Source organism: Thunnus maccoyii, chromosome 10, assembly GCF_910596095.1.
Source record: "Thunnus maccoyii chromosome 10, fThuMac1.1, whole genome shotgun sequence".
NCBI classification, from domain to species: Eukaryota; Metazoa; Chordata; class Actinopteri; order Scombriformes; family Scombridae; genus Thunnus; species Thunnus maccoyii.
The window spans coordinates 2,989,307-3,016,178 of record NC_056542.1 but is presented as its reverse complement, the minus strand read 5'-3'; the positions used below and the strand labels follow the sequence as shown (position 1 = coordinate 3,016,178).

Genomic DNA, 26,872 nt, shown 5'->3' with positions numbered 1-26,872 from the left:
GCACTCTGGTGTTTGACATGTTGTTTTTTCTTCCCAAAATATTTGTATGAGACAAATATTCATAAAAAACCCATTATTTGTGCTTTGCCGAATAACGTATTTGTATTCAGGAACACCTCTAGTCTGGGGGGTTTTGGGTTTGCAGGGTTGACTGGTCAAACACATAATGAATGTCCTCTAATATCCATATCAGGACACAGGACAGACATTTCTTGTTGTTTATTAACTTCAAAAGCAGAGTCGGGCTTCACTGTCAACTTCCTGAGTCGTTTTAAAAAGAGAGAAAAGAGAAGAGAGAGCAACGAGCCGAGAGCACCAACGAGCTAGAAAGTGAATGTGGGAAAAAAAACTTTATTTTCAGGTTTCATTTTCATCTAAAAACAGAAATATATAACCACAAAACACATCAACAGGTCGTCTACGGTGGAGAGCTGCGTATCTTCCTTTCATTCATTCATAAATACAAAGAACAACAAGACAACTCTGTGTTGTTCCTTCATTTGTGATCGCTGCAGTGTTTTTGGTTTGTTTTTTTTAAATCTGCAATGAGTCTAATTTGCATAATCTTCACAGTTCCTCAGATCTGGCAGAAACAGGAATGCACCAAAGAGACTTTTACTTCCTGGTTTAGTTCTTGAGATTAGTTCCTCTGCAGGTTCTGCAGAAACTCTCTGGTTGAAAACAGCCTAAAAAATAAAACGCAAATTGCAGCAAAACCGTAATTATACTTAAAACTCAAAGAACACATCTCATCAAAGTGTTGCAGTGTTGTAATTAAATATGAAATACTTGGATTCAAGTGATTATGGCGACAGTGAAATACTGAATGTGTGACTGAAGCAGGACAGAAGTAGAGAAATGACGGCTGGTGTCTCTGGTGTTCTTGTGTTTTTTTTATTTAAGAGGCAGACATCAGTGGCAGCGCTGTGTTTCAAAACAAGATTTCTTTGCAGACCTGCTGCACTAAGCCAGAATGCCCCCCTCCCTCCCTTCCCCCCAGAGAGGTGGACTGTCTGAGCTTCAGTCAAACTGGAATCACTGGGAACAGAGTTAAGGAGGTGGACTGGTATCAGTAGGTCTTCTTCCAGGAGCGGAAGTACAGCTGAATGGGGAGGAGAGGGTTTCTGTTCTGCAGACTCGGGTGGAAGACGTCAAAATCCGCCCTCCTCACTCTCTGCAGGTAGTCCTCCAGCACCACCTGCAGCACACCAACACCACAGAAGAAGAAGAGTTGATCAGGTTTGGCTGAAAGAGCTCTGACATGGTGAGTAAACAGCCTGGTAATTAGACTGAATTGCATTTTCATTTCAGTGTATTCATTCAGCTTCACATTGTGCTCATGTTAGCAGGTTTATTGTTGAGAGGAGCTCCAGCCAATCAGCAGCGAGAGACATCCTTTTTTTTTTTTAATCAACACAGAAGCTGTTGATGGAGCATTTACATGAAAATAAACCTCATTTTTGAGACTTCAGAGTCAGCGTTTTTTTAAAGCAAAGGCCATTAAATGTATTTAAATTCTGTAATTATTTCTCTCTAAAGTTTAGTTTTCATTAGCAGCAGAGTCACAATCACACTGATTCACTGTAAACGAGGCAGCATGTGATCCATCTTTTACTGTTTATAATTTGATCTCGGTGATATCAGCCTCCCTGTCGTTTACTGTTCTCTCTCTCTCCATCGATTTTCCACCTCAGCGTGTTTCCAGTTGTTCTCTGTGTGTGTGAAATCTGATAAACTGCCTCCAGTGATGTCACTCGAGTCAGCGTTGGCTGACAAGTAAAAACAATCTGAGGGTGTGGAGGTTATCAGTCGAGTTGAATTGTGGGTAATGTAGGTGCCCAAGTTTTGACAAGGAAGAAAAAATGTATAAAAAGACGACATCTGTAGCTCTGCTGCTTGATTTTGATCCTTTTCTTTAATAATGAGTCTGACAATAGTTAAAGGAGTGCGATAATAAATCTGTGTATTTCTCTTCAGTTTTAAAGTCTTATGTGTTGATGCAAAAGCCAACGTTTCCTACTGCTGCTGCTTCTCATTAAAAGTGTTTAAGTGGTGAGAAACTGGCTGGTTTTTATTAAGTTACAGGAATGTAAATGACACAGAGGCAGAAAACCAACAAATCAACCAGGACTGAAATCTAAAGAACTTATTTATACATATTATTATTATTATTATTAATATTCTGCAAGTTGACTTATAAAAACCTCTTGGTGTCTTTTTTTTCTGGCAGCTTCTCTGTCACTGTTTTTCTTGGACGTGGCTACTGTGGGCAGCAAACATCACGTCTATTTAAATCACTGAACAACACTGAGATGTTGGCTGTAATTCAGACTAGATTCTCTCCAGAGACTCAGATGTACGTTTGTCAAATGTGATTTTTTTCCAGTTTTTTTTCCTTTGAGCAGAAAAGAAAATTCAGCCTTAATTGAATCAGGGAGGAAAACTATCTGCACGACTACAGCAGACACCAGTATGTTTGTGTTTTTTACACGTAGAGTACAAGAACATGGAGAGATCACGTATTGTTCTTCCTCAGGCTTTGATATTTGTGCTCGACTCTCGCAGCGCTCACCTGTCTGAGCAGCATTTAAATAAAGATTTGTGTGTGGAAATAAAAGAGCTGCGGAGGTCAGTCGTCCCTGAGGCTTCACCAGCAGCGCTCTGCGTTTCCTGCTCTTTCAGATGATTCTCATCCAAACCTGCGATTCATCTGAATTAAATTTTCACTGGCTGTGTCTCACATGCACACACACACACACACACACACACACACACGCACACACACACACACACACACACACACACACACGCACACACACACACACACACACACACACACACACACACACACACACACTCACACACACACACACACACACACACACTCACATATGCACACAAATAACCTCGGCTGCACTGCAGACGTCCACTGCAGCGTGAAAATCATAATTCTACGTTCAGGAGGGCAGAGCGGTGTTTAGTGTCTCAGCTCTCTGCTGTATTTATAACAGATCAGAACAACAGCAGGTAGAACATTTACTGAGCTTCTCTCATCACAATAACTACTAGTCGGTTAAAGTTTAAACCAGTTTGTTAGAAATAAGGATCTTTCAGTAAAAAAAAAAGCCATAAAAGCTACAACAATGAGCCTAACAGTAGATATAATGTAGGGCTGCAACTAGAGATTATTTTCATTATCAATAAATGTTTTATAAAATGTCGATCAAATGTCTTGTTTTGTCCACAACTCAAAGATATTCACTTTACTGTCAAAGAGACTAAAGAAACCAGAAAATATTCACATTTAAGAAGCTGGAATCAGGACATTTATTCTTAAAAAAATGACTCTAAACAATTAATTGATTATCAAAATAGTTCAATACTTCAATAGTTGGCAACTAATTGATTAATCGGCTAATCGTTGCAGCTTTAATATACTGTATGTATCTTTTGTTCACTAGTTCTCAGCAGAAACAAACAGTGAACTCAACTCTGACTCATCATCAGCTTTAAGTTGACATGTTGAACTTGTTAGCAAACAGCTGCTTATTTCCACATCCAGCAGTTACAACATGATCATCACATTGATAATGTCAATAATTACTTGTGGGGTTCCTCAGGGTTCTATTCTTGATCTTTTGTAGTTTCAATCTAGTTAAAGCTGCTTGAAATGATGTTTTTTGTCCACTTGTTTTCAGCAGAATCGCCTCTAAACATGACTTCTGTCATATTATCAGTTTATAGAGCAGTTGTGGCTAACATGTTAGCAAACAGTTGCTTTATTTCAACATCCAGCAGTTACGGAGCAACATTATCATTCATGTGGAGTCGTGTTTCTGTCCACCTGGTGAATGTAAGTCCAATATTCACTCTCTTTTAGCTCTGTTTTTACTCTCTACCAACTCCTGAGGGAAATATCTGGCTCTTTAGCTGCTAAATGCTCCACTATGTTCACCAGCTAGTCTACAGCTAACTGTTGGTGCTGAGCAGGTAGTGTACAGCGGCTTTTTAGAGCTTTTTTTTCTCTGAAAACATCGCTATGAGACGCTGAGAGTGAACCAGAACAGTAAAGTTGCAGCTGGACAGATAAACAATGAGCTGAAACTCACTATAAAGCTCCGTTAAGCCGAGAGGAGCTGCAGAGTCTCTGATAATTCTCTGTAGGTTCATCACTACGAGCCAAACACATTAAAAAATATCAGTTGTAGCAGCTTTAAGTTTTTAGGAGGGGTAAGAGCAGACTTTCTAGAGGAGTTTCTGCAAAGAAATTGTCACTAAAATATGTTAAATCACAAACTGTGTTTCTCAGGTGGAAAGCCAGTAAGTGTATTTTATATTTAAGCTACTAGCTAGATCAGAATATGAGACAATTAACTCTGGAAATTACATTTAAAACAGTGGGGGTCTTTTATTTGAGGACAAGACAAACACATGTTCACAACAACAGAGATGCTTTTGGTTCTGTTTTAACAGTGAAAACAAGGTTTTTACTGCAGAAACACATCGAGCTCCAAAATCGTCTGTCAAACGGTCGAGAATAACTGCTGTCACAGATAACGAGGAGCTCAAAAAGTCAAAAAAAAAAGACAATCTGCAAAAAGCTGAGGAGGAGTTCCAGTAATTGTGATCACTTCCACAGACGGGCTGACTGACACTCGTGACTTTACAATCTGCTTTAATGGAATTATTGAACTTTTACGAGACAGAAAAGCTTCACGGATGAAGACTTTCTTCTCCTTGGATTAATAATATCTGAGGGGAAACTTTCCTAACAGCCTTTTTTTTTTTTTTTTTTTTTTTTTTTCCCACAAACAGCTGTTGGAAAAATGGTGAGTCGTCTTATATTCAGGCCAGTAGACTGATTCCATCTTATGAGACTTTCCTTCACTTCATTTCAGCAGGAAATATTGTGTTTTTTACTTCTCTACACCGACACTGTTTACATGTTAAAGGTGGGTTTACAGTTTATGTGATTAAAGCGAGTCTATTCCTCAGAAATGTAAGAGCTGTGATTGGTCAGCTACGGTTAATTGACAGCGACGACACCATGATGCAAGTCTGAAGGAAGAGTCAGTAATCTGCTGCTGGTCAGTAATAAACATCTGGCATCATCTGTCTGTCACAGTGAATAAGAAACATCGTTTATATAAACGACGAGAGCGCGGAGATAACGAGACGAGACCGACCTTCCCTCTGCTGCTCGTAACACCAAGTAAATGAAAGGATGTAAACACAGATACTGAGGCTGGAAGATCAAAGCATGAAACAGAGCGATGACGTCTGTCTAGTGTTGCTGTCGTGATGTAAAAAAGGTGAAATCTGACACTGAATTATAAACCCAAACCCCCCGACTGCCTGTACCTACAGCTGAACTGTCAGGATCCTCTCGTTTCAGGTATAAATCCAGAGACTTAACATCATTTCTACAATTACACAGTCTGAGCTGTCAGAGTTTAATGTGTTTGGCTCGTGGTGATGAACCTGCAGAGAGATATCAGCCACTCTGAACCTCCCCCCCCCCCCTCGGCTTTATAGAGAGTTTCTGCTCTTTGTTATTAAAAATTCCAGTAGTATCTCATCCTGTAGTTATAAAAAGATTAGTCTCTACTACTGTTATGCAAATATTAAGGTTTGGGAGCATCAGTATAAACAAAGCAGAAGAAGAAGAGGACACAACGAGATGACGTCATCTCCTTTGTTCATTACGAGTAATTATGAAAATGACAATGTTTTTAGAAAATTCACTTAAAAAGCACTGAGATGTCAGTTCTTAATTAGAGCTGGATGTGATAAATCGTTTCACCATTTCTTAAGCAAATAATAATTCAGTTTCTGAAAGGTGAAAAATTGAAGCTTTTTCTTTGTCATACAAATATACAGTTGAATATTTTTGGGTTTCGGACAAAACAAGACGTCTGAGGACGTCACATTTCACTCTGAGAAATTGTAATAGTGTATTGTTCACTATTTATGGACTTTTTATTGATTAATTGAGAAAATCATTGGCAGATTAATCAATAATAAATAGTTTCAGCCCTATTTTTAATAATATCAAGAATATTACGCCTCTCCAAAACAAAGGGACCCGGAGATTACAGGTAAAAACACTGAATAAAACTGTTTCACCTAAAAAATCAATATTTCTCCGACGATGTTTGGTGACCACCGGACATCCGGTACGGGCTGTTAGCCGAGCTGCTGCTAACACTTGTTCGGTTTATTTCTCTGATAACTTAAGATCCAGACGTCCAATGACTAAAATCCTTCTTCCGGCTAAAATATATAGTTAAAAACCACCTAAATTTATCATGAAAATGTGGCTTAAAACTGAATAAAAGTCCATTTATAACAGTTTGTGTGGAACAACCACAACGCCGATGTATTATCTTGTATGTGTGTAAGTTACTCTTTGGTAGACGCCATTGTAGCGGACAAACACAGCGCCGCCGTATGCATCTTGTGCGTGTTTACTCTTTGGTAGAGGAGGTATGACGCCATTGACAGGCGACCAAATGAAACGGTCCGTTACTTTGATTATATTACAGATTTCTCTGGGTTCTGACTGAGGTTATCATAATTCGTCCATGAAAGGGTTAAGCAAATAATAATGAAAAATTAAAGCTTTTCTTTGTCATACAAATATTCGGTTGAATATTTTTGGGTTTCGGACAAAACAAGACATCTGAGGACGTCACATTTCACTCTGAGAAATTATAACGGACGTTTTTTTCACTATTTTCAGACTTTTTATAGATTAATTGAGAAAATCATTGGAAGATTAATCAATAATAAATAGCTGCAGCCTTATTTTTAATAATATCAAAGATATTACACAGAATACCTGGAAGCTAAACCTTGTTCATAGATGTTAGCAGAAGAAAATTATATATTTATTTATTTATTTATATAATTTCTTTTTGCAAAAATATTGAAAAGCATTCGGTGCTACAAGAATTATGTTTAATATTTGAATATTTAGTTCCAGTTTTGCTAACAGGCGGCGGTGAAACACACTAACAGACACACACACATTTGCAGCCTGTTAAACATGAATAAGCGAGTTTATGAGTTGTTTTTTTTTTTTAAATCTGTTTTTCTTCTTCTCATCTCAAAATTGCCAAACTGAGTGAAAATCATTCTGATATTTTGCCAAACCGAAGTCGTGTTTGTGAAGATATTTCCTGTGACGGACGGATGAAACGATCCCGCGGCGAAAAAAAAAAACGAAACACAGACACAAACTTAGAGGCTGTAATTGTAAATGTATTCTCCTTTAAGCAGACTGGCATCATTGTTTTTCATGATTGCCTTCAACTTACATCATCGCTCCACTGAATAACAACATCTCCTCATATTTTCACTGTCAGAGCCACTTAAGTGTTTTAACTCCTGCTGCTCGAAGACAAGACTGACGTGAATTAACTTTCAGTCGACATGCGAGAAACTGAAAACACATTTAGAATCTCTGCATGTGACCTGAAAGCACATTTTAGAATCTAAAAAAAGAATAAAGTGATGAATTATCTTCACCGAGGATGTTTTAGTTTGTTTTTTATCTGCAAGATACCTTGAAAACATACAATAAATATATTATAGAACACATGTCAGAGGACAGATCCGCCTCAGGCTGAGCTGTAACAGATTAGAGTTAGAAACTATCGAGAGATAAAAGCTTTGATATTCAGCCCTAAAGGCTTGTTTGAGGAATCAGTTTATTGTGATGAGAAGTCAGAATCGTTCAGCTTTAGTGAACATTTGGGTTTTTGTGTGTTTGTGCTACTTAAAAAACACAAAAAGAGAGACTTTCATTTGAATAAACTGGTTTAAATGTTGCATTTACTTCAAGCTTTTCACCAGCGCTTAATTAAAAGTTTCAAGTCATCATTTAACATTTGCTTTTCAGTGTTTTTTTTGGGTTTTTTTTTAAATATTGACAGATGGCTTCCTTTTTCCTCCCCAACTTTTTCAAAGCCACATGGATAAATGTCATCCTGAATTTGTCCCAGATTGTATTTAATCCATTTATTTAATGTTTGAAGACTCACCGTCTGGAGGAAAGCCGGAGTAGCAGCTGCCGGGACGTCGTGGCTGAACGATCGCGCCTGAAGGAGAAAACAAGAAAAAAAAAACTCAAAAGAAGAGTTTCAGACCGAACACCATTAAAAGTTTATTCACATTAGTGTCACAAACTGGGACTAAAACTGAGAACAAGTGAAGCGAAGAAACGTCCACATTGACGTAGAAAACGCAGCTCAGCTGAGAGTTTTATGACGTCATTCAACCTTTTCACAGGTGTTTAAAGTGTAAATAATAAACTGAATGAGTCCATTTAAGCTGCTTCAGTTTCAGGTGTTGTATCCTGGTTGTTGTCGTACATGACGACTGTCAAACTAGTCGAGTATTTAAACAGCAGGTGGCGCTAATTCTCCAGTCGGTGCCATTAAACCACTGAAGAAGAAGAAGGCACAACGAGATGACGTCATTATACGTTTTAACGTATTTTAACATTCTAATACTGTTCAGTGCAAAACATTGAACATTGTTCCTGACTCCTCAGCCTCTCCCCTCTGTCTTACTGCATTTATTAGCACATGAGCTACAGATGACTTGAAATGCAGAAGATCCTTCTTTTCTAATCCAGACATTCTTTTGAGGTGCCGAGCATTCACTCAGCATCCTCAGCCCCCCCAGCATCCCCAGCATCCTCAGCATCCTCAGTATCCTTAGCCCCCTAAAACTTCAAGCTACATTCTAATAACATAAATCAATTGATTTACAGCCAAAAAAGTTACTGCAGATGAAGTATTTTCAAGAACAACACAGTTGCAGTAATAGTATAATTGTAGTTGAAATATAGTCAGTGATGCTTGATGTCCAACTTAGTGGACAGATGATTAATCGTCATTTGTCATACAATTTTAACAACTGTTTTATTCCTTAGTTTTTACTTGATGCTAGAAAATGTACCTGCAAGGGTCTACTACCATAGAAGGATTGGCAAGATATTCCTGAGCTGCTGAGCGTTTCCGGCCAGTCGGCGGCCATCTTGGTTTTGAGAAATTTGTGTTGCACTTACAAAGGCTGGCCAATGGATGGCAGCGTATGGGACGACACACTAGAGTCCACTGTGTTGGCTGATGTGCAACTATACCATTAAAACCCCATGCATATATACTGTCCACTGTAGTGACCACCATGCATGAAAGGGTTAATAGAGCGACAGTCAAAGCTCAAACGATGAGAAACATGACGGAAATATGATGTTTCTGTTAGTTTCATGTATCGATGTGAGGAAGGTTACAGTCTCCTCATCATCGCTCCGCACAGAATCTGATGTTTTCAGCTCTTCAGTCACATGATTCATGACGTCATCATAGATTCATGGAGTCTGTTTACGTTGCACTTCGTCACATTTTGCTTTTACTGATGCATCAACTTTTCTATTTCAGCTGAACGTAAAAACTTTTGTGATATTTTCACTTTTTTAAAAAAAATTTCTCCTCATTTCAACTCATTGAAAACATATATAGATTTTTTCATACTGTGTTATAGTTTCTATAGCTTTTCTTCTACTATTTAAAAGTTTAGTTATGTGTTTCCATTAAGAGGCTATAAAGGCAGAAAGAAGAGCATATTTGACATTTTGGCTCCAGAAACTAAAACTTTCTGTTTATTTAATGTTTTTCTGGGTGAATTTATGTTCTACAAATGTGACTTTTGGCAACATTTTCACCTTTAAAAGAAAGATTAGGGTGAAGAAACCATTTTTCTTGCAGTCACGTGTCCTAATTTTGTCTCTTGGATACATTTAAATATACATATTTAATTGTTTGTTTGTGCTTTATACACTGCGGTATATTAATATCATTATGGATTTAAATGTTTCATCAGAACCATTATACTGTATATTCTAATAACTGGAATAACCTGCATATCAACCTCCACTCTTGTTCTTTTTCAGTTAATTAGCTCAGCATTTTTCTAATTGACTCACAGCCAGAAGAGAACATCATAAAAGGACAGTAAACAGTAAACACATTAAATACATAAAGGAGGAAGTAAACCCTCATTTATATCCTTATTGTTTACACTCAGTACAATCACATGTGCTCCAACTGTTAGGAACATTTCTAATTGGTGTAAACAAGGTTCAAATAAAACATTAACGCTGACCAATGTTTGGACGGCTGCTTAATGAGAAAAAAAAAAAAAAGCTTCCACACATAAACAAATCAATGAGGCGTGTTAGCCGACGCTAATAAATCTCAAAAGCAATTAGCCCCAAACTCATCAGAGCTACATTAGTAACTAAAACTTGATTTAAAATGAACTTTCCAGAACATTTTCATTCAGCCGCCGTGATGCAGATGCACAACACATCTCACACAGCTGCGTGTCAACTCTCACCGCTCTTCATTTGAATATTAAAAAAAATAGCTCTTCATCGTGTTCCTGCTGTTTCAGCTCTGGCTAAAGTGGCTTAAGAGGTGTTCAAGAGCTCTCAGCGTTCAGTGTTACAAAACAAAGCTGCTGCGGGAGGGAATTTTAATTTTCCCTTGTCAGAGCCTGGATTTCAGTCGCCAGCTGCTGCATCAGTGTCGGGAGCTTCGGTCTCACTTGACTGTGATGTTGTTCGGCATGAAAATGGTTTCCAGAGAAACTTTTTTTTTTTTGCTTTTCCAGGACAGTTTCCAGGACTTTTAGAGAGAACAGATTCTACCTAATAAAAGCTGTGGGGTCGGATTCATCAAGCGTCTCAGAGCGGAAAATTTGATCCCACTTTTAAGGCCAAGGCGTAAAAGCTCTTCAACTTTCTTAACTTAGGGAACCACTCCATCTCGGCTGCTGTTTTACTGCACTCAGAGCCACAAAGTAGAAACTACATGTTGTAGTTCTCTTACATAGATACATATACACGCCTTCATAGACTGTAAACAAAGCTACTCACATGGGTTAAAAAATAAAATGTAGCTTATTAAGTAAATTATAACAGTATTAAAAGTATTAATTCTGCAATGTTATACAGAAATGTGAACATAGCATCTCTCTGGCCTGAATAAATAAGATTTAAGACCTTATAAAAACATTTGACCTGTTGTCATGAAGCTGAGGTTCATTATCCAGCCAGGAGGACGTGATTGTGTTCACTAGGGCTGCAGTCTGCTGGTCGACTGGTCGATTAGTTGGTCGATATGCTCTCGTCCGACTAAATTCTCATTGGTCGAATAATCTCCGTGTTATTTTCATAAGGAGAGAAGTGCTACATCAACAGCTTTCCAGGATTAATCCATTATTTCCTGCGGCGGGGGGGACAGACTAACAAATTACCTGTGAAAACAACGGGGGTGTATTCAAAACACCCCCGTTGTTTTCACAACTTTGAACTCGCCCAACCTAACGGAGACTGCTGGGTCTAACTGTACTCAACGTTTACTGAACGTTTACTGAATCTGTGTTTCTCCATAATGACACAACGAGAACTCCCGCCAGGCCAAAAAATTATTTTTTAATATTTGATAGCGTAAATAGCGGAAATCGACAGCGTTTGGGAGTCTCTGTGCAGCGCTGTTCCGGTACGTGAGTCAACCTCTCTGTCGTTGCCTGGGAAACCACTGGTCGCGCGGCTCCGTTAAGGAGTATGTTTGCGTAGCGATCAGCAGGAAGGTGTCAGTTTGGCAGTAAATGTACAGTACAGACTACAGTGTGTCAGTTAATAAATGCTAAAAAGTCACGTCTGTTGTTTCAAATGCTGGAAAAGTAAAGGGGGTTAGCTCCAAAGTTAGCAACAATGGGTTAGCATAACCTGAAGACGCTAAACAGAGAAATGTGTGGCTGTCGAGTTTACTGTGCACTCTGTCCCGTTACATTTTCTTTGGTTGACTACAGCCCTAGTGTTCACTGTTCGTTTTAGCTGCTCTCACATGCCTAATATCTGTTTTTTGGGGGAGTCAAAACAACCTTTCAGTGAGCTTGTTCTCATCAAGCTTTAATAAAACATCTCTCCTCTCTCTGAACATCATCTCCTGACAGCTTAGGACTCCTCTGGAGCTCCTAAATGTCAGCCAATATAGAAGAGATTTCCTTAGTTAAGAAAGTTACTTTTACTCCTGATCCTAAAAGTAAAACCAAAAACGTTTCACCCTGTGATTTTTTTGGCCAGTTAGGAGTGATTTCCTCCTGTGAGAAGCTTAGTTTTCACAGTTTGGTGCAGAAGAACTTGACCTCAACTCCATCAACACCTTTGGGATGAACTGGACTTGATTGTCCGATCGTATCTTGTGGCTAAAGTGGAGCGAATCCCTGCAGCCATGTTCCAAAAGAAGAACGGGGGCCTGTTAAGTGTCTACATACTTTTGGCCATGTGATGTGTTACGTACGTGTTCCAGGTGAACGTGAGCCTGACTGGCGATGTCATAGGTGACGTCTCGGATGCTCTGCTCCCGGCTGCCGCGGATGAAGTCCTCCTGAGAAGCTCCGTGCTGCAGAAACACAGAAAAAGACAACGACTCGTTATGTTTGTGTTTCGGGTTCACAACTGATTTCAACAACAAAGACGATCTCTGCAGTTCAGCTTTACACACGTATGAGAGATGAATTACTCTTTAAAACAGCTGAAAGAAGAAACTTTTACTGCTCCGGGTTGCTTTGTTGTACACCGCGAGGGCGGGAGACATGCTGCTGCAGGATACAGCCGACACTGACGCCTCACAGAACCATCTGACACCAGAACCCAAAAACCTTAAACTGTTTAAGGTTCAAGCTTTTACATTACTGGGTCACTGGAAGTATTAATCTGTACAAACATTTGTCTTAAATGTTCTCCAAAAGATTTTCTCTTGATAAAGTTTTGAGTTTTGAGTTTGAATTTCTGCTTTTTGTCTCATCACTAAATATCATCACAGCTCATGCTAACGGTGGGCTTTGAGGTTTAATAACATCTTATCATATTTATCACTTTTGAACCCCTAATCAGATCTGTTTAGGTTTAGTGAAACAAACCTTTAAGTAACATAATATTTAAGAACTAAGACTCAATGAATGACATTCAAAGGTCTAAAACACAAGTTCTGCGAGACAGATTACATGTGTAATATTTAGATAAATGGCTGCTTGAATGATCTGTACATTGTTCTTTGATAGTAAAAAAAAAACAAGACAAAGGAGATAAAAGACAAACAGTGAAGCTAAAAGGTGCTTTTATGTGATTTTTGTCAGCTTGCAAAGGTGGAAACCTGAGAGTTTAAGACCAGAATACAAGAGTCAACAGTCATGCTAGCAGCTCTATAATGTTTAGCATGTTAGCATGATTACATTTGCTAATTAAACACAAAGTACAGCTGATGGGAATGTCATTAGTTTATAATCCAGAGTGTTGGACAAAATTAAATTTTGACCAGAAGACTGGTACAGTTCATAAAATTCATCTTGACAGGAAAATTAATATGTGACCAAATTATACAGCAATCCAGCTGATAGTTGTTGGGATATTTCATTAAAGCGCTCAGTCAACCTCATGGTGGCGCCAGAGGAAAAGTCAGAGGATCACCAAATCCAGGAACCTTGAATATCTGTTGTAAATTTCATGGGAATTAATCTGAGATATTAGTTGAGATATTTCACAAACGTCAACCTCATGGCAGCGTTAGAAGAGAAGTCAGAGGATCATTAAAGTCGGTGAGATTCATCCTCTGATTGCAATTTATAGTTGTTGAAATATTTCGGTCTGGACCAAAGTCAGACAGACCAACTTATCTTTCTATTATTTTCTCCGTTAATTGGTTAATCTTTGGTGGTTAAAACTCTACTTCAGAATCCAGAGTGACACCTTTAAACTGCTTGTTATGTCTGAACCAACTGTCCAAAACCCAAATTATGAAACTGACTAGAAAACAAGCAGCGGATCCTTTCATTCGAGAAGCCGGAACCGTCCACTAATTGCTCCTAAAAGTGGTAAATTGGCAACAACTGGCAGGTAATGTGCCAGATTAATGCTCAAAATACCCATGAAGCCTCTGTGTGTGTGTGTGTGTGTGTGTGTGTGTGTGTGTGTGTGTGTGTGTGTCCTGGTGTTTGGCTACATGACGCTGCTGTCAAGACCAGACTGAGTTGTTGTTCTGTTTATTCCACATAAAACCTAAACATCACTTCCTGTGTTTCAACAGAAGAACATTAAATATAAAAGCTTTCATGAGCTGCTGTAGGACTGATCATAAATATGTTACAGCTATGAAATAAAGTGGAATAAAACTGACATCTACATGATCATTTAGAGAATTATTGTCTCAAACACTTTGCTAGAGATGATCTGTTTATATCAGTATAATAAAACCTTTCTTTCTCCTCAGGTGTTCAAAGGTTTGAAAGTTTAACAACTGAAGAAAACTTGAAGGAAACTTAAAAAAAATGCTGGAGGAGCTTTTGAGAGACGTTGCAACAGTTTAGAACTGCAGACAAAGAAAATACAAAGAAGAGTTTGGAGACGTCTGATACAAACTGAGACTTTGTAGAGAAGACATGTAAACTATGAACAGTTGTTTTGTCTTAAAAAACACAGAATACATCAAATAATGTTTAAAAATGATGCGTCACATTGATTCATGAAGCCCGAGAGGAAGGCAACGCGTAAAGCAGTCTAAAAAAAAGCCGTCTGTATTGATCTATAAAGAGATGAGAGATTCTTACAGTATCTTCTGTTCACAGCTGCTTTATACTGTATGAAAAGCTTCTCCGTCAGTCTGCAGCGTCTGAAGGCAGCACGACTGATATGTTGATAAATCTGCTCCCTATCTTGGTGCAGACACGCATATCTTTGCATGATTTCCAGTTAAAAACTTCTTATTTATCTTCTACTGGTCCTTTATGCAGCCCCTCAGTTCAGCCTCTGTCTGAAACAGGCCGTTTTAGCTCCTGTCTCTTTAAGGCCCCGCCCTCCTGATGAGCCCACTCTGTTCTGATTGGTCAGCTTTCAGGAAGCTTCCTCCGGCTCTGGAGGCTACGTAAACAAACTATAGTAGCAGGATTTCACTTCTTTTTCTCCTTCTTTACTCCAAATGTCAACTTCTCAAATCCATCCGTACATGTTGGAGCTGAACAACACATGGAAACACCTTAGCAACCACCTTAGCAACCAAGGTTAGGGAACAGACGGCCATTTATGACGTCCTGACACCAGAACAGGAAATAAATAACAGAAAACCAGTAAGAAGCAGAATATTTCCTCTTTAATCTCAGTGAGGTTTTTCCTGGTTAAATAAAAAGGTGAATAAAGTCAAAGAGTCCACTGTGTTTACCTTCATTAAACCTCCCGCTAACGACATCAGGCTGCTGCAAGTAAACAGACACCTCAGCACACATCAGACGGGTCTGTAATAACCGGCCTGTTTAACGGGGGAGACGTCAGATTCCCGGAGCTCATTATTCCTTCATGTCACAACCTCTTGTTCTGATTAAAAGAAAAATTCCAGCAGCTCTTGAGTTATTCTTGAAATTCATTACCAAGCAAACACTGCAGTGTTTAAGATGTGATTACAGTAGAATTATAACTGAAATAGCGTCAGGTTGAGGATTATTTGAATTGCGGGAGGGAATAAATTAAATATCCAGGAGAGCTGCGAGGCTTTCTGCCCGCTGTAAAACGTTCTGCAGGATTTAGGAGGATGAGGAGCATCTTTAGCATTTTATCCCACCGCGGATACGACTGTTGTTTGGATGTTTTTACATTGTTTCTTTTAACAGTTTTTATCAATGGTTTACATGTTGGTATTTATTTACTGCACTTTGATGAATGAATTGAACCTTTGCTCCAACTAAATATATTCTTCAAATTACATATTTCTATAACGCGTCATCGTCCTCTGGCTGCAGACGTGTGGTGTCGTGTTCACATGGCAACACACATCCAAAACAACAACAACAACATCATTTCCTGGAGAAGCCGATTCTTCTTCATTTGTTGAGCTGGTTGTCGTCACGCTTCGCTGTGATTGGCTCAGCTGTTTCAGAGCTGTAAGACCAGTGATGTGATTGGCTGAGAGTGTATTTATTATTCATCTTCTCATCTATACTCCACTGCTCCCGGCACCTTTGCACTTTGCTGCACATAATTGAAGCGAAACAGCAGGTGGAGACGCTCACACACACCTAACACTTAGCTGCTTGTGTTTGTGTGATTAAAACAGAACCGTGACTTTTTAAATATTTTTCTTATTGTCAACAAATCTCATGTACAGAACTCATCCTACTTCCAAGAACTGTGCAAACATCCAAAGCCTGATATGTCTCCTATCTGTTGTTGTGAGTCACAGCGCTGCACATGTTCCTTCATGTAGAAACGACTGCAAACAGATTTGTTGACAATAACAAAGAAACACAGAAAATCACCTGCCTTACCTGGTGAACAACATCATCTTGAAAATAAGATGCAGGAGGAATCTTTTTTTTTATTATTTGTGAGACCTTTGAACAGGAGGAAATGACATCTCTTCACTGGTATATTCTTCTCTCAGCACCTCGGCTCTGCAGACTGTGACGACTAAATCGAGGCTCTCGAGTGAAGCGTTCTGACCTCGTCTCTTTCTCTAACACGAGACAAAAAAAAAAAAAAAAACAGGCCAATTTCTGCTCCTGTTCCTGTCTGAATGGGAGGAAACTTGCCCGAGGATGTGAAGATAATAATGGCTGAAAGCTGCAGAGAGAGATTTCTTTTATGAGAGTGAAGGGTGAACACTTCAACCAGTAACACCTGACTGACAAAACCATTTATATTCCACCTCAGAGCCACCTGTCAGCATCCAAACATATGAACCATCAGCTTATAATCTACCAGTAAATCACTTATTTAAACCTGGAAACCAAACTGGCTGCACTTCCTGCTCAGGATCGATGGCGTTATTTCCAGTTTTCATCAACCACATGTTGAACAAACAAGTGAAATGCTTAAATTGGCCCAAGTGGTGCACTAACACCACCCGGCTGTTATATATAATATATGAGACAATAACCCTGAGTTGATAAAAATCCAGAAAAAAATCATCAGTTTCTGTATTTGGACCGTCAGAGTGTTTTCACAACTGAATCTTGTGAATTTCAAGCCCTCAAACGAGTCTTACAGGCAGATTTTCCTCTCAGGATAAAGTCACATCTTCTCTCAGGTTAAGAAATATTGAGCAGAGCGACTAGAAACAGCCAACCGGTCCTCCAAATTAAACCAGCAAATACATCGTTTGACCATGTGACACCAGAACGACACATAGGAGCGTTTTCTAATCGACAGGATGACATCGTTTATCTGTGTTAAACATAAACCATTAAACATAAAGATGTTTGATGACGTGGCAACACTGTGGTTAAAGTCTGGTTAGGTTTAGGCACAAAAAACCACTTGGTTATGTTTAGGGAAAGGTCATAGTTTGGGTTAAAAATCATAGTTACATTTATTTTAAAAATGTCCCCATTCCTCCTCCTCTTCCTCCTCCTCCTCTTCCTCCTTCTCCTCCAAATGTGGAAAATTTGCCGACATATACGTCATCTGAACTGCGTCACTGCTCCAGGTCGTACTTACTATGGCCACTAGATGGCATCTGTCATTCAAATATAACTTTATTTTCATTGTTGGTGACTGACATTCTGATTTTCTCGGGAGGACAGTCGCCACACGAGTGATGATCAACACGGTTTATAGAACAAAAACTAAACGAAGGCGCACAGCGACTGATACCGCTGCTGTGAAATGTAAGATACAAAACACAGACAGAGGAATTAATAAATGTACAGCAGCTGAAATGTGCTGATCTAAAACTGCTGCTTCTCTGTAAAGTCGACACAAACAGACGGTGGTGATATATATAGACGGACACATCATAGTGACGTTGTTCTGTTCTCTCTGTGTGCAGAGTTTGTTTTCATTTATCTGCTGAAGGAGGAAAGTTTCTCAGAGTTCACCTTAAATCTCAGTTTAACACGTGAACCTATGAGCAGGATTTATGACATCACAACCAGTTTGGAGCCAATCATGGTCCAGTGTTCAACTTACATAAGTGTGATGTGGAAACTCGAAGCACAAACAGTGAGGAACTGAAAGATTTTAATGAGATATTTATACTTTTTTATGAAAAAACCTCATCAGATGATGATATTAAAAGCAGATTAGTTCTTTGAATGTCTTAAATCATGTCTGGAGGATGTTTGTTATGTTTTTGTTAGATTCTCTTCTTGTCTACAGTGAGTTAGATGAGCGTCAGTGCTGCAGGTCTGAAACAGCACAGAAAGCACACCAGCCTCACTTCTAATTTACAGCAGTAAAACGTCTCCCGACAGCCGCAAACACACAAAAACATTATAACTAATGTTTCTGTCTCCAGCAGGAAGGACACCATATTTAAAACATTTATAAAGACATTTCTGATGTTTTAAACCTTCTAAAACCTTTTTTTGAAAGCAATAAAGTCAGAACTTCTCTAGACCTGCAGATAACCTGATATTACCAGATGTTTATATTCTTTATAAGACAGAAATCTCTTTAATTTAATTACATTTAGAGTCTTTTAATCTGACCAGACTGTATTCTATGATTAGCATGGATTTATGGTTTATAAGTGAACCATAACTGCACTCTGAGTCATGAAGCGTGAGTCATAGAAAACATCCATGAGTCCGTTAGTCATGTTCAGCGTCTTTTGGGGTAAAAACTGACACTGACTGTTTGTTGCCTCGAGGCTGCGATCATGTGTCAGCAGAGTCTCAGTCATATGAACCCGGAGGCTCTGCAGTCATGCAGTCAGGTAGCGTTCAGAGCAAAAAACACAAAAATCACTTTTATCCATCTGACAGAGCTTTTAATTAGCTGTTTAAATAATGTTCTGATGCTGCTTTTATCTGTTTGACTGATTTGCTCGTGTAGTTTTTCATAAAATAAGTTGTTTGAATTGAATTTTAATTAAAATGTTTTGAAAAAGAAAAGTTTTTGGAAGTTTTCTGGAAACAATTGTGTCATTTGTTAAAAAAGAAGGAAAAAAATAGGAATTTCCACTAAAAAAAAAAAAAGCTTTATTATTTATTGAATACTGGAAATGATCCACATATGTTCACATGTTTGCATGTTCAGCTGACTGTTAATTAATAAAATGAAAGTGTAATAACTAAAACTGTTTGTATCCCTTTAATTACAACCAAATGACAAAAGTTCTTTCAAGGAAACTTGGAAAATAATTTCTGGTATCAAATCAAAGTCCTTCACTGTCTTTTGTTTCTGTTCTTGGTTATTCTTCTAACATTTTATTTAATGGGTCCAAAATCCTTGAATAACTTCCTGATAATTTGCAAGAAGTTTCCTTGAAAGGAGTAATTTGGTATTAATTATAGAGATAATATAGAACGTTGAGGATATAATTTATTTTTATTATCCACCAGGCTGGAAAATGATCTTTATGTTCACCAAAGAAATATACGTGAAGCAGTCAGTAAACCAAACACAGAGACTTTAAACATTAAAAACAGTTAATATTTGTGGTTTTAAATGTCATCGGTTACTATGAGGAGTTCAGAAGACTGACGGCTGAGATGAAGGACAGGTTAAACATGTTATTAGTTTCTAGACTCTACAGCGCCTCCCGGAGCTCAGAGACTCAAACTGGCTGAACAGAGGATGAGAGTAAAGTTAACATCCAACAAAGTTGAATGAAGGATATTTGAGGTTTGTAACTTTTCAGCTGATCATCAGAACAAACCTGAAAGTTTATTCTAAGATCTACAGTTTAAGTGATTGAACAAGGCTGGAAGATGAAGAGTTTTATACACTAGTTTTACATTAGTTATTACTTTTAATTGATGTAATTAAGTTCAATTGAAGTAAGGGAAAAAAAAAAATTTCAAATTATTTGGTTAAATTAATTAACTAAACTGTTTTAATCTTTACATTTAGAGACACTGAAGTCTGACGTCACTGTGCTTCTCCAATTAAAGTCAATCAAGACTCATCAGAGATCAATACAAGGCTGCAACTAACAATTATTTTCATTAATTGATATGTTTATCTCTCTATAAAATGTCAGAAAATTGTGAAAAAGGTCGAGATGACGTCTTCAAATGTTGCGTTTTGTCCACAAACCAAAGACATCTAGTTTACTATCAATGAGGACTAAACGAACTGGAAATTATTCATATTGAAGAAGCTGGAATGAGGAAATTTTCTGACTCTAAATGATTAATAGATTATCAAAATAGTTGGCAACTCATTAATTAATCGCCTATTAGATCCAGCTGTGGATCAATCTATAAACAAACACACCTGTATGATCACAGTATCCAACTGTTGAAATCTATTCATGCCTTGTGTGTCACTGTTGACTGAGATTAATAGACGCTTGTGCAAAAAATTAAAAAAATTGTTTACACACAAACATCCATCTACTGATCGACTCATCGTCTCTCAACCTGTCGACCGTCTCACTGAAGACAAAATACAACAAAAACTATTTTTTTTCCTCCTTATTTCCCAAAAACAAGAAACTGGAAAAGACTTTTCACTGTCAGATGTGTTTTTACACTTAAATATGAGGAATTATACACATGAATCAAGTCAAAGGTATGAATGTGTTTGAGTGATGTGTTCAGTTCATCCCACTGGATGAAGAAGAGGAGCTAAATGGTTCTGGAGATGTTGTGGGTGTTTGCAGCACACCACCACAGCGCCCTCTTCAGGCAGCAGAGTGGAGGTGATGTGAGGTCAGTCAGGAGGCCTCAGGTCACAAACATCATCACTCCAGCTGAAGACTTTAAGGGCAGAGCCTGTGTGCTTCATGCAGCAGCCTAAATACATCTGCACCATATATATATATATATATATATACTGTATAAACCTTCCTCCTCCTCCTCCTCCTCCTCTCAGATCCTCCAGCAGCAGCAGCAGAGGTTTGTTGTTCTCTATGTGGGACAGATGGCTCAGGAAAAGGTTGCAAATTGTTTGCAGCGTTATTTGTTTATCTGTTTATCAGGCAGGAGGGTTTAAATCTGAGGTGCTCTACTTTTTCATTGTACGGTCGTTGTGTAATGATCCCGATTTCATTACTGCTTTTCTACAAGAACATCTTCTGATATCACGTCACAGCCGAACCATTAGTCAGCAAAACGTGTGCAGGCGTGTGTGTGTGTGTGTGTGTGGGGGGGGGGGGGGGGATTCTTGTGATTTTATGTTAATTATATTCTGATGTTAAACATGGTTAAAGTTCCAAAACTTGAGGTGAACGTGTGTAGAAATGCTGCCTGTAAGTCAAAACTCAGGGCTTCAACCTGCCCTGAACGCTTTGTTGCTGCTATGAGCTCGTCACGCATGCCCATAAACAGCTGTCCATTCCATAGCTTTGGTTGCTAAGGTGGTTGCTAAGGTGTTTCCATGTGTCGTTCACGTTGTTTACTTTCATATTTTAGATGTGATTCAGCTCCAACATGTACGGATGGATTTGAGAAGTTGACATTTGGAGTAAAGAAGGAGAAAAAGAAGTGAAATCCTGCTACTATAGTTTGTTTACGTAGCCTCCGGAGCCGGAGGAAGCTTCCTGAAGCTGACCAATCAGAACAGAGTGGGCTCATCAGGAGGCGGGGCCTTAAAGAGACAGGAGCTAAAACGGCCTGTTTCAGACAGAGGCTGAACTGAGGGGCTGTATAAAGGACCAGTAGAAGATAAATAAGGAGTTTTTAACTGGAAATCATGCAAAGTTATTCCAGTAGAACCCCAGAATATAAATATCAAGCTGGAAATGTGCAGAATATGTCCTCACCCTCTAAGTTGATATGTTGAACTTGTTAGTAGACAGTTGCTTATTTCCACATCCAGCAGTTACGGAGCAACATTATCATTCATGTGGAGTCGTGTTTCTGTCCACCTGGTGAATGTAAGTCCAATATTCACTCTCTTTTAGCTCTGTTTTTACTCTCTACCAACTCCTGAGGGAAACATCTGGCTCTTTAGCTGTTAAATGCTCCACTATGTTCACCAGCTAGTCTACAGCTAAGCAGGTAGTGTACAGCAGCTTTTTACAGCTTTTTCTCTGAAAATGACGACACTATGAGAGCGCTGAGAGTGAACCAGAACAGTAAAGTATTTGAAGTTTTCTGCTCACCAACATGCAGATGTCCATTGGCAGATAAACTTTCCGTCGGCTGCTGTTATACGGAGTCGCTCTCAGACACGTCACGATTCCGTGAGCTTTCCCGATGTGACTCGCTGCGTGGTCCGCATGCACGTTTTTCACCCCTGTGAACAAAAACAGACAAAAAGTTTGGGATCACTTGTGATAAAATTTCATCCTTTACTCACTTTTTACTCATGTTGACGTTTCATTCAGTGTTTCATCTGCTGAAGTTCAAGTCCACCTGTCCTCACCTAAACACTCCAGCAGCAGGTATAATAAGGAGGACTGTGTGTTCTCTGAATACTTCTCCAGTTCCTGCAGGTTCCTGTAGGCTCTGTCATCCATATCCTTTTCCTGAGACACAGACAGTTTTGGTGAAAATTCATCTTAAAAAGGACAGATTCACAATATTTCCAGTGTGTCTTAAACCAGCAGTCAGGTGTCCATATGAACAGTAATGTAATCATTCCTCCTGTTCATACTGGATATTAAAAGATCCTTCAAATGTGCTTTCAATGGAAGTGATGGAGGCCAAAATCCACAGTGTGTCCACACAGTCATTTAAAAGTCTGTGTGAAGCTTCTATTCAGCTTCATCAGTCTGAGTTAGTCATATCAAGTGGATATCTGACACATTTACAGTCTTTTTAGCATCAAATTCCCTCTTTGTGTTTCCTCGGACAGTGTTTCCCTGTTGAGCTGCAGGTGGAAGTATAGTAACAAAAAGAGGAACTTTGGCACTAAAAAGACTGTAACGTTGAAAGATATCTACTTGATTTGACTCATTTGAAGCTTCATATTAGCTTCAGATAAACTATAAATACATTTTTTTGTACAGAAGGAGGACTGTGGGTTTTGTACCCCATCACTTCCATTGTAAGGTCATTATGAAGGGATCTTCTAATGGTCAGTATGAACAGGAGGAATGATTACAGCAAGAAAAACAGGTTTCACAGTTCATTTGGGCTCCTGACTGTTGAGTAAATATTTCCTTTGTTGACAGCACTTAAGACTAACATACCGTTTTTGACTTATAACCTCTTTATTCAAAGCATGTCCAATTTCTTTTTCTTTCTCAGACTGTTTTATTTGAATATTTTAAGGTCCTGTAGACGTCCAGTATAACAATCCACCATCTCAATATGAGCCAATAAATAAATAAAAAGTATAAAGACCAAAAAACTCTGTGTAATATTTGTTTTTTCTTTCCCATCTCTTGAGGAGGCTCCTGAACCCCAGACTGGGAACCAGTGCTTTAAAATAACACTGATAACCCACCAATCAAACAAGACACATGATGTATAAGCTGTTATAACTATACATTCAACAAGGTGACTTTAATAAAGCGACACATGATGCAGCCGTGTCTTACTCTCTCTGTTATGATCCTCAGCAGCCATCTCTTTGTCAGGTAGTGTTTCCTCACCGCCTGCAAAACATCATCCAGACCGTTAATTATCTGACGAGGTATCGTTTAATCGACTTAAAGTTCCTGAGAGAACAATGACGCTTGTTACAGAGATATAAAACATCTAGCAGGCTGGTATTTACCCTCCACAGCTCGTTGCTGACCGGCTGGTTCGGCGGCTCGTCTCGGTAGATTTCCTCTATGGCCGTCTTCCAGAACTGCATTCGCATCAGACCAATGGTCTTCTGGGAAACGGAGTCCTTCACCTTGTGGAGAAACACACACATAAGAAGGCAAATGTTTAAAATCAACTACTTTGGAGCAGCCTGGAAACAAAGACTGGATGATTCGTGATGTAGTTTTTTAAACAGAGAAGCTTTTACGTGACGTTCTGGTATCAGCAGTTATAAAAGTACAGAACAGTAGTATTAACTGTAGTAGTGGAGGTGGTACTATAGTATCAGTAGTATTATGAGTACTGAGTCCTGGTCCTGTCTGGCTGTAGGAATACCTGCCTGTGCCAGCTCCACGTTGAAGGCTCTCAGAGCCAGAGAGGAGCGTCGCGCCTCCTCCGGGAGGAGGAGCGAGGACACGAAGCCGTCATAGTCTCTGGACCTGAGAGTGAAGAGTGAAGACATACACTTTATATCATTCTTACATACTTATAGTCATGTTTCACTCTTTGTTTTTGTCATTTTTAGATAACTTGCAGTACTTTTCTACTTCTGACAACATTTTCCTCCTTTTCTTACTACTTTTTGATTCAGCAGGGATTCAACAAGTTATATATTCATATTTTTCAGACAAACAAAGATGCAACAGATATGGAAACAATCCTAAACATGATCAAACCTCTGCTCATTAGGCACCAAAGTTATTAAACTGAAAATGAAACGTGTTTGAGACTTTTAACTAAACTATTATACAACTATTTAGAAAATCTATTAATCATTTTAGTCATTTTTTAAGTAAAAAAACCCCAAAATATTTCCTGGTTCTCATATGTGATGATTTGCTGTTTTTCTTTGTCCTATATAAAGGTGATTGAATATCTTTATGTTTCGGAGCTTTAGTCGGACAAAACAAGCTAACTGATGACATCACTGTGGGCTCTGAAAAATATCATAAATGCATTTTTTTCACTATTTTTAACATCTCATCATTACCCAGGCCACAAACAAACAAACAAAAAGCAAACACAGCGCTTCATTTAAATTTTCCAAATACGAGATCAAAGTTGACCAAAAATCATAGAAAGTACAACCTGAACACTGACTGACAGGACAGATACTAGTAGAACAATTTCATGTCTTTAAAAGTTAAATATATTTATTTTAGTTTAAAATACGAAATGTAAAATACATTTCATTCATTACTATAAACACAGACGGGTGACAAATTAACGGAATAACCAGTACAGGTCTGAATGTTTGACCCCTACAGTGAGGGGATCTGGTGGCTGCTGTTTGTTTGTTGCTCGTCCCCTTAGAAGGAAGGATCACTGCTAATCAATACTAAGTAGTTGTGAGTGATCAGCTTTGTCCTATGATCAAACATGTCTATCCTGATGGGAGTGGTCTCTCTTCCAGGATGATTCACAGGACACGAGGGGTCACTGAACGGTCTGATGAGTATTAAATGATGTGAATCATATGTTATGACCTTCACAGTCACTTGATCTCAACCCAGCTGATCATCTATAGACACGCTCTCCACCATCATCATCATCATCATCACAACACCAGATGAGGGAAAATCTTTCTGAAGAATGATGAGTTCAGAGCCTGTAGGATCAACGACACTGAAGCTGTTCTGGGTGTCTTTATATTGGTTTTTCCTTTAATTTGTCACCCGTCTGTATATTATACATATATACATATATACATTCCTTGTCTATTCCTTGTCGTTGTGTTGTAAGTTGCAAAATCAACTTTTTTGTCCACCGGTCAAACGGCTGGTTAATGTTCACGTTTTATCAGCCGCTCAATAGATCACTGATTGTTTGTTTGGTTTTTTGGCTGGTGAGTGAAGCAGCTACTTGCATATTTCACCAGCATTTGGCTGCTGTCTGGTGATAATTTTGTGCCTTTTGTGTTTTGTATAAGTACATGAGGAACCGAAGTCCAACTCCATGTGTGCGTAAACGTTACTCAGCCAATAAAGATGATTCTTATACTAAATATTAACTTCTGTGTGATCTGGATTGAGCCGAAATTAACAGTGAACACTACAGATTAAGATAAAACACTAACATTTAAAAATATATGTATTTAGTGTTATTAATTCTTGCGATGTCTGTGTTTATACCTAATATTTGAATGAAGTCTGGCGAGGACTCGTCTCCCTACAAAAAATATAAACCTAAATTGAAACTTATCCTTTTATAATATTGCTATATTCCTTTTAATTAAGGACGTGGTGTGTGGAGTCTGATGATGGAGGTAAATGAAGTTAATTAAGTTAACTTCAGCTGGTTTGTTGTGATGACTGAGTGCAGTCAGACCCACCGGACCAGATCCAAGCAGAACTTCTCGTTGTGTTGTGAGTCCGCCGTCGCGCTGCTGGCGGCTCTGTGGACTCCGGCACCGCTGGGTGAAATCTGTCTGTGAACAGCGAGATACAGCCAGGTTTTACTGCTCAATAATCCATGTTTAACACTGATGCCAGCTGCCATGTTACCCTTCAACTTCTTCTTCTTCTTCTCCTTTTTCCCGCAGACCGGGGACGGTTTAATGCACTGCTGCCTCCCGCTGGTGTAAGACCGTCATTACTGCTGTATATCTGTTGTGACATAGATGTTTGGTTTTGGGGAAGTGTACTGAAATGCCCCAGTTTTCTCAGGGGACTCTTTTTAATTCACAGTTTCTCTAATTCAATGAACAAAACCCTCCTTTCCCCAGAATAGAGCGGACAACGTACCAAGACATGTTGGACAGACTCCAGGCGCCAGATGCGTAAAACTCTGTAGATTCATGACTAAAACTGTGTCTACGCACAAAGTCAGGGAACATTATTTTCGCCAGATTTATAAAGCTGTGCATACTCAGTAATGAAGAACTGGGCGCACATGCAAGAGCCTCATTTCCGCTTCCACAATTAGCCATAAATGGATGAAGACGCCCTGAACCAGCTGTTTTCATATCAGTTCGCCGCCTGCTCCACCGGTCTGTACAGCTGTCAATGAAACAAACGGGACAGAAGAAGAAGTGCAGTTTCAAAGATTGTGTTGCACCGGCGAGTTTCTCCAACAACAGCAGCTGTACGGCTCTTTAAAACATCCATATCATTAATTCATCATTACATATCTCAGAAATGTCATCAATGATCAGTTTGTAGCG

The 26,872-nt window shown here is 38.8% G+C and overlaps 1 protein-coding gene across 2 annotated transcripts; it reads right to left on the bottom strand.

Moving 5' to 3' along the window:
* Positions 1 to 517: 517 nt before the first annotated feature.
* On the bottom strand, positions 518 to 26,286 carry ndufaf6 (NADH:ubiquinone oxidoreductase complex assembly factor 6). 2 transcript variants are annotated; one of them, XM_042424938.1, is made up of 9 exons: positions 26,042 to 26,286; positions 24,050 to 24,149; positions 23,678 to 23,800; positions 23,499 to 23,555; positions 22,379 to 22,481; positions 22,116 to 22,249; positions 12,378 to 12,479; positions 8,046 to 8,102; positions 518 to 1,198 (listed from the first exon to the last, which is right to left on the bottom strand). In XM_042424938.1, exons 1-9 carry the CDS (start codon positions 26,206 to 26,208, stop codon positions 1,070 to 1,072), a joined length of 972 nt encoding a protein of 323 aa, XP_042280872.1. In that variant the 5' UTR covers positions 26,209 to 26,286; the 3' UTR covers positions 518 to 1,069. The 2 variants fall into 2 exon arrangements, with proteins under 2 accessions (XP_042280872.1, XP_042280873.1); XM_042424939.1 differs by lacking the exon at positions 26,042 to 26,286 and having other exon boundaries at positions 24,046 to 24,135.
* Between the last annotated feature and the right edge of the window lie 586 nt (positions 26,287 to 26,872).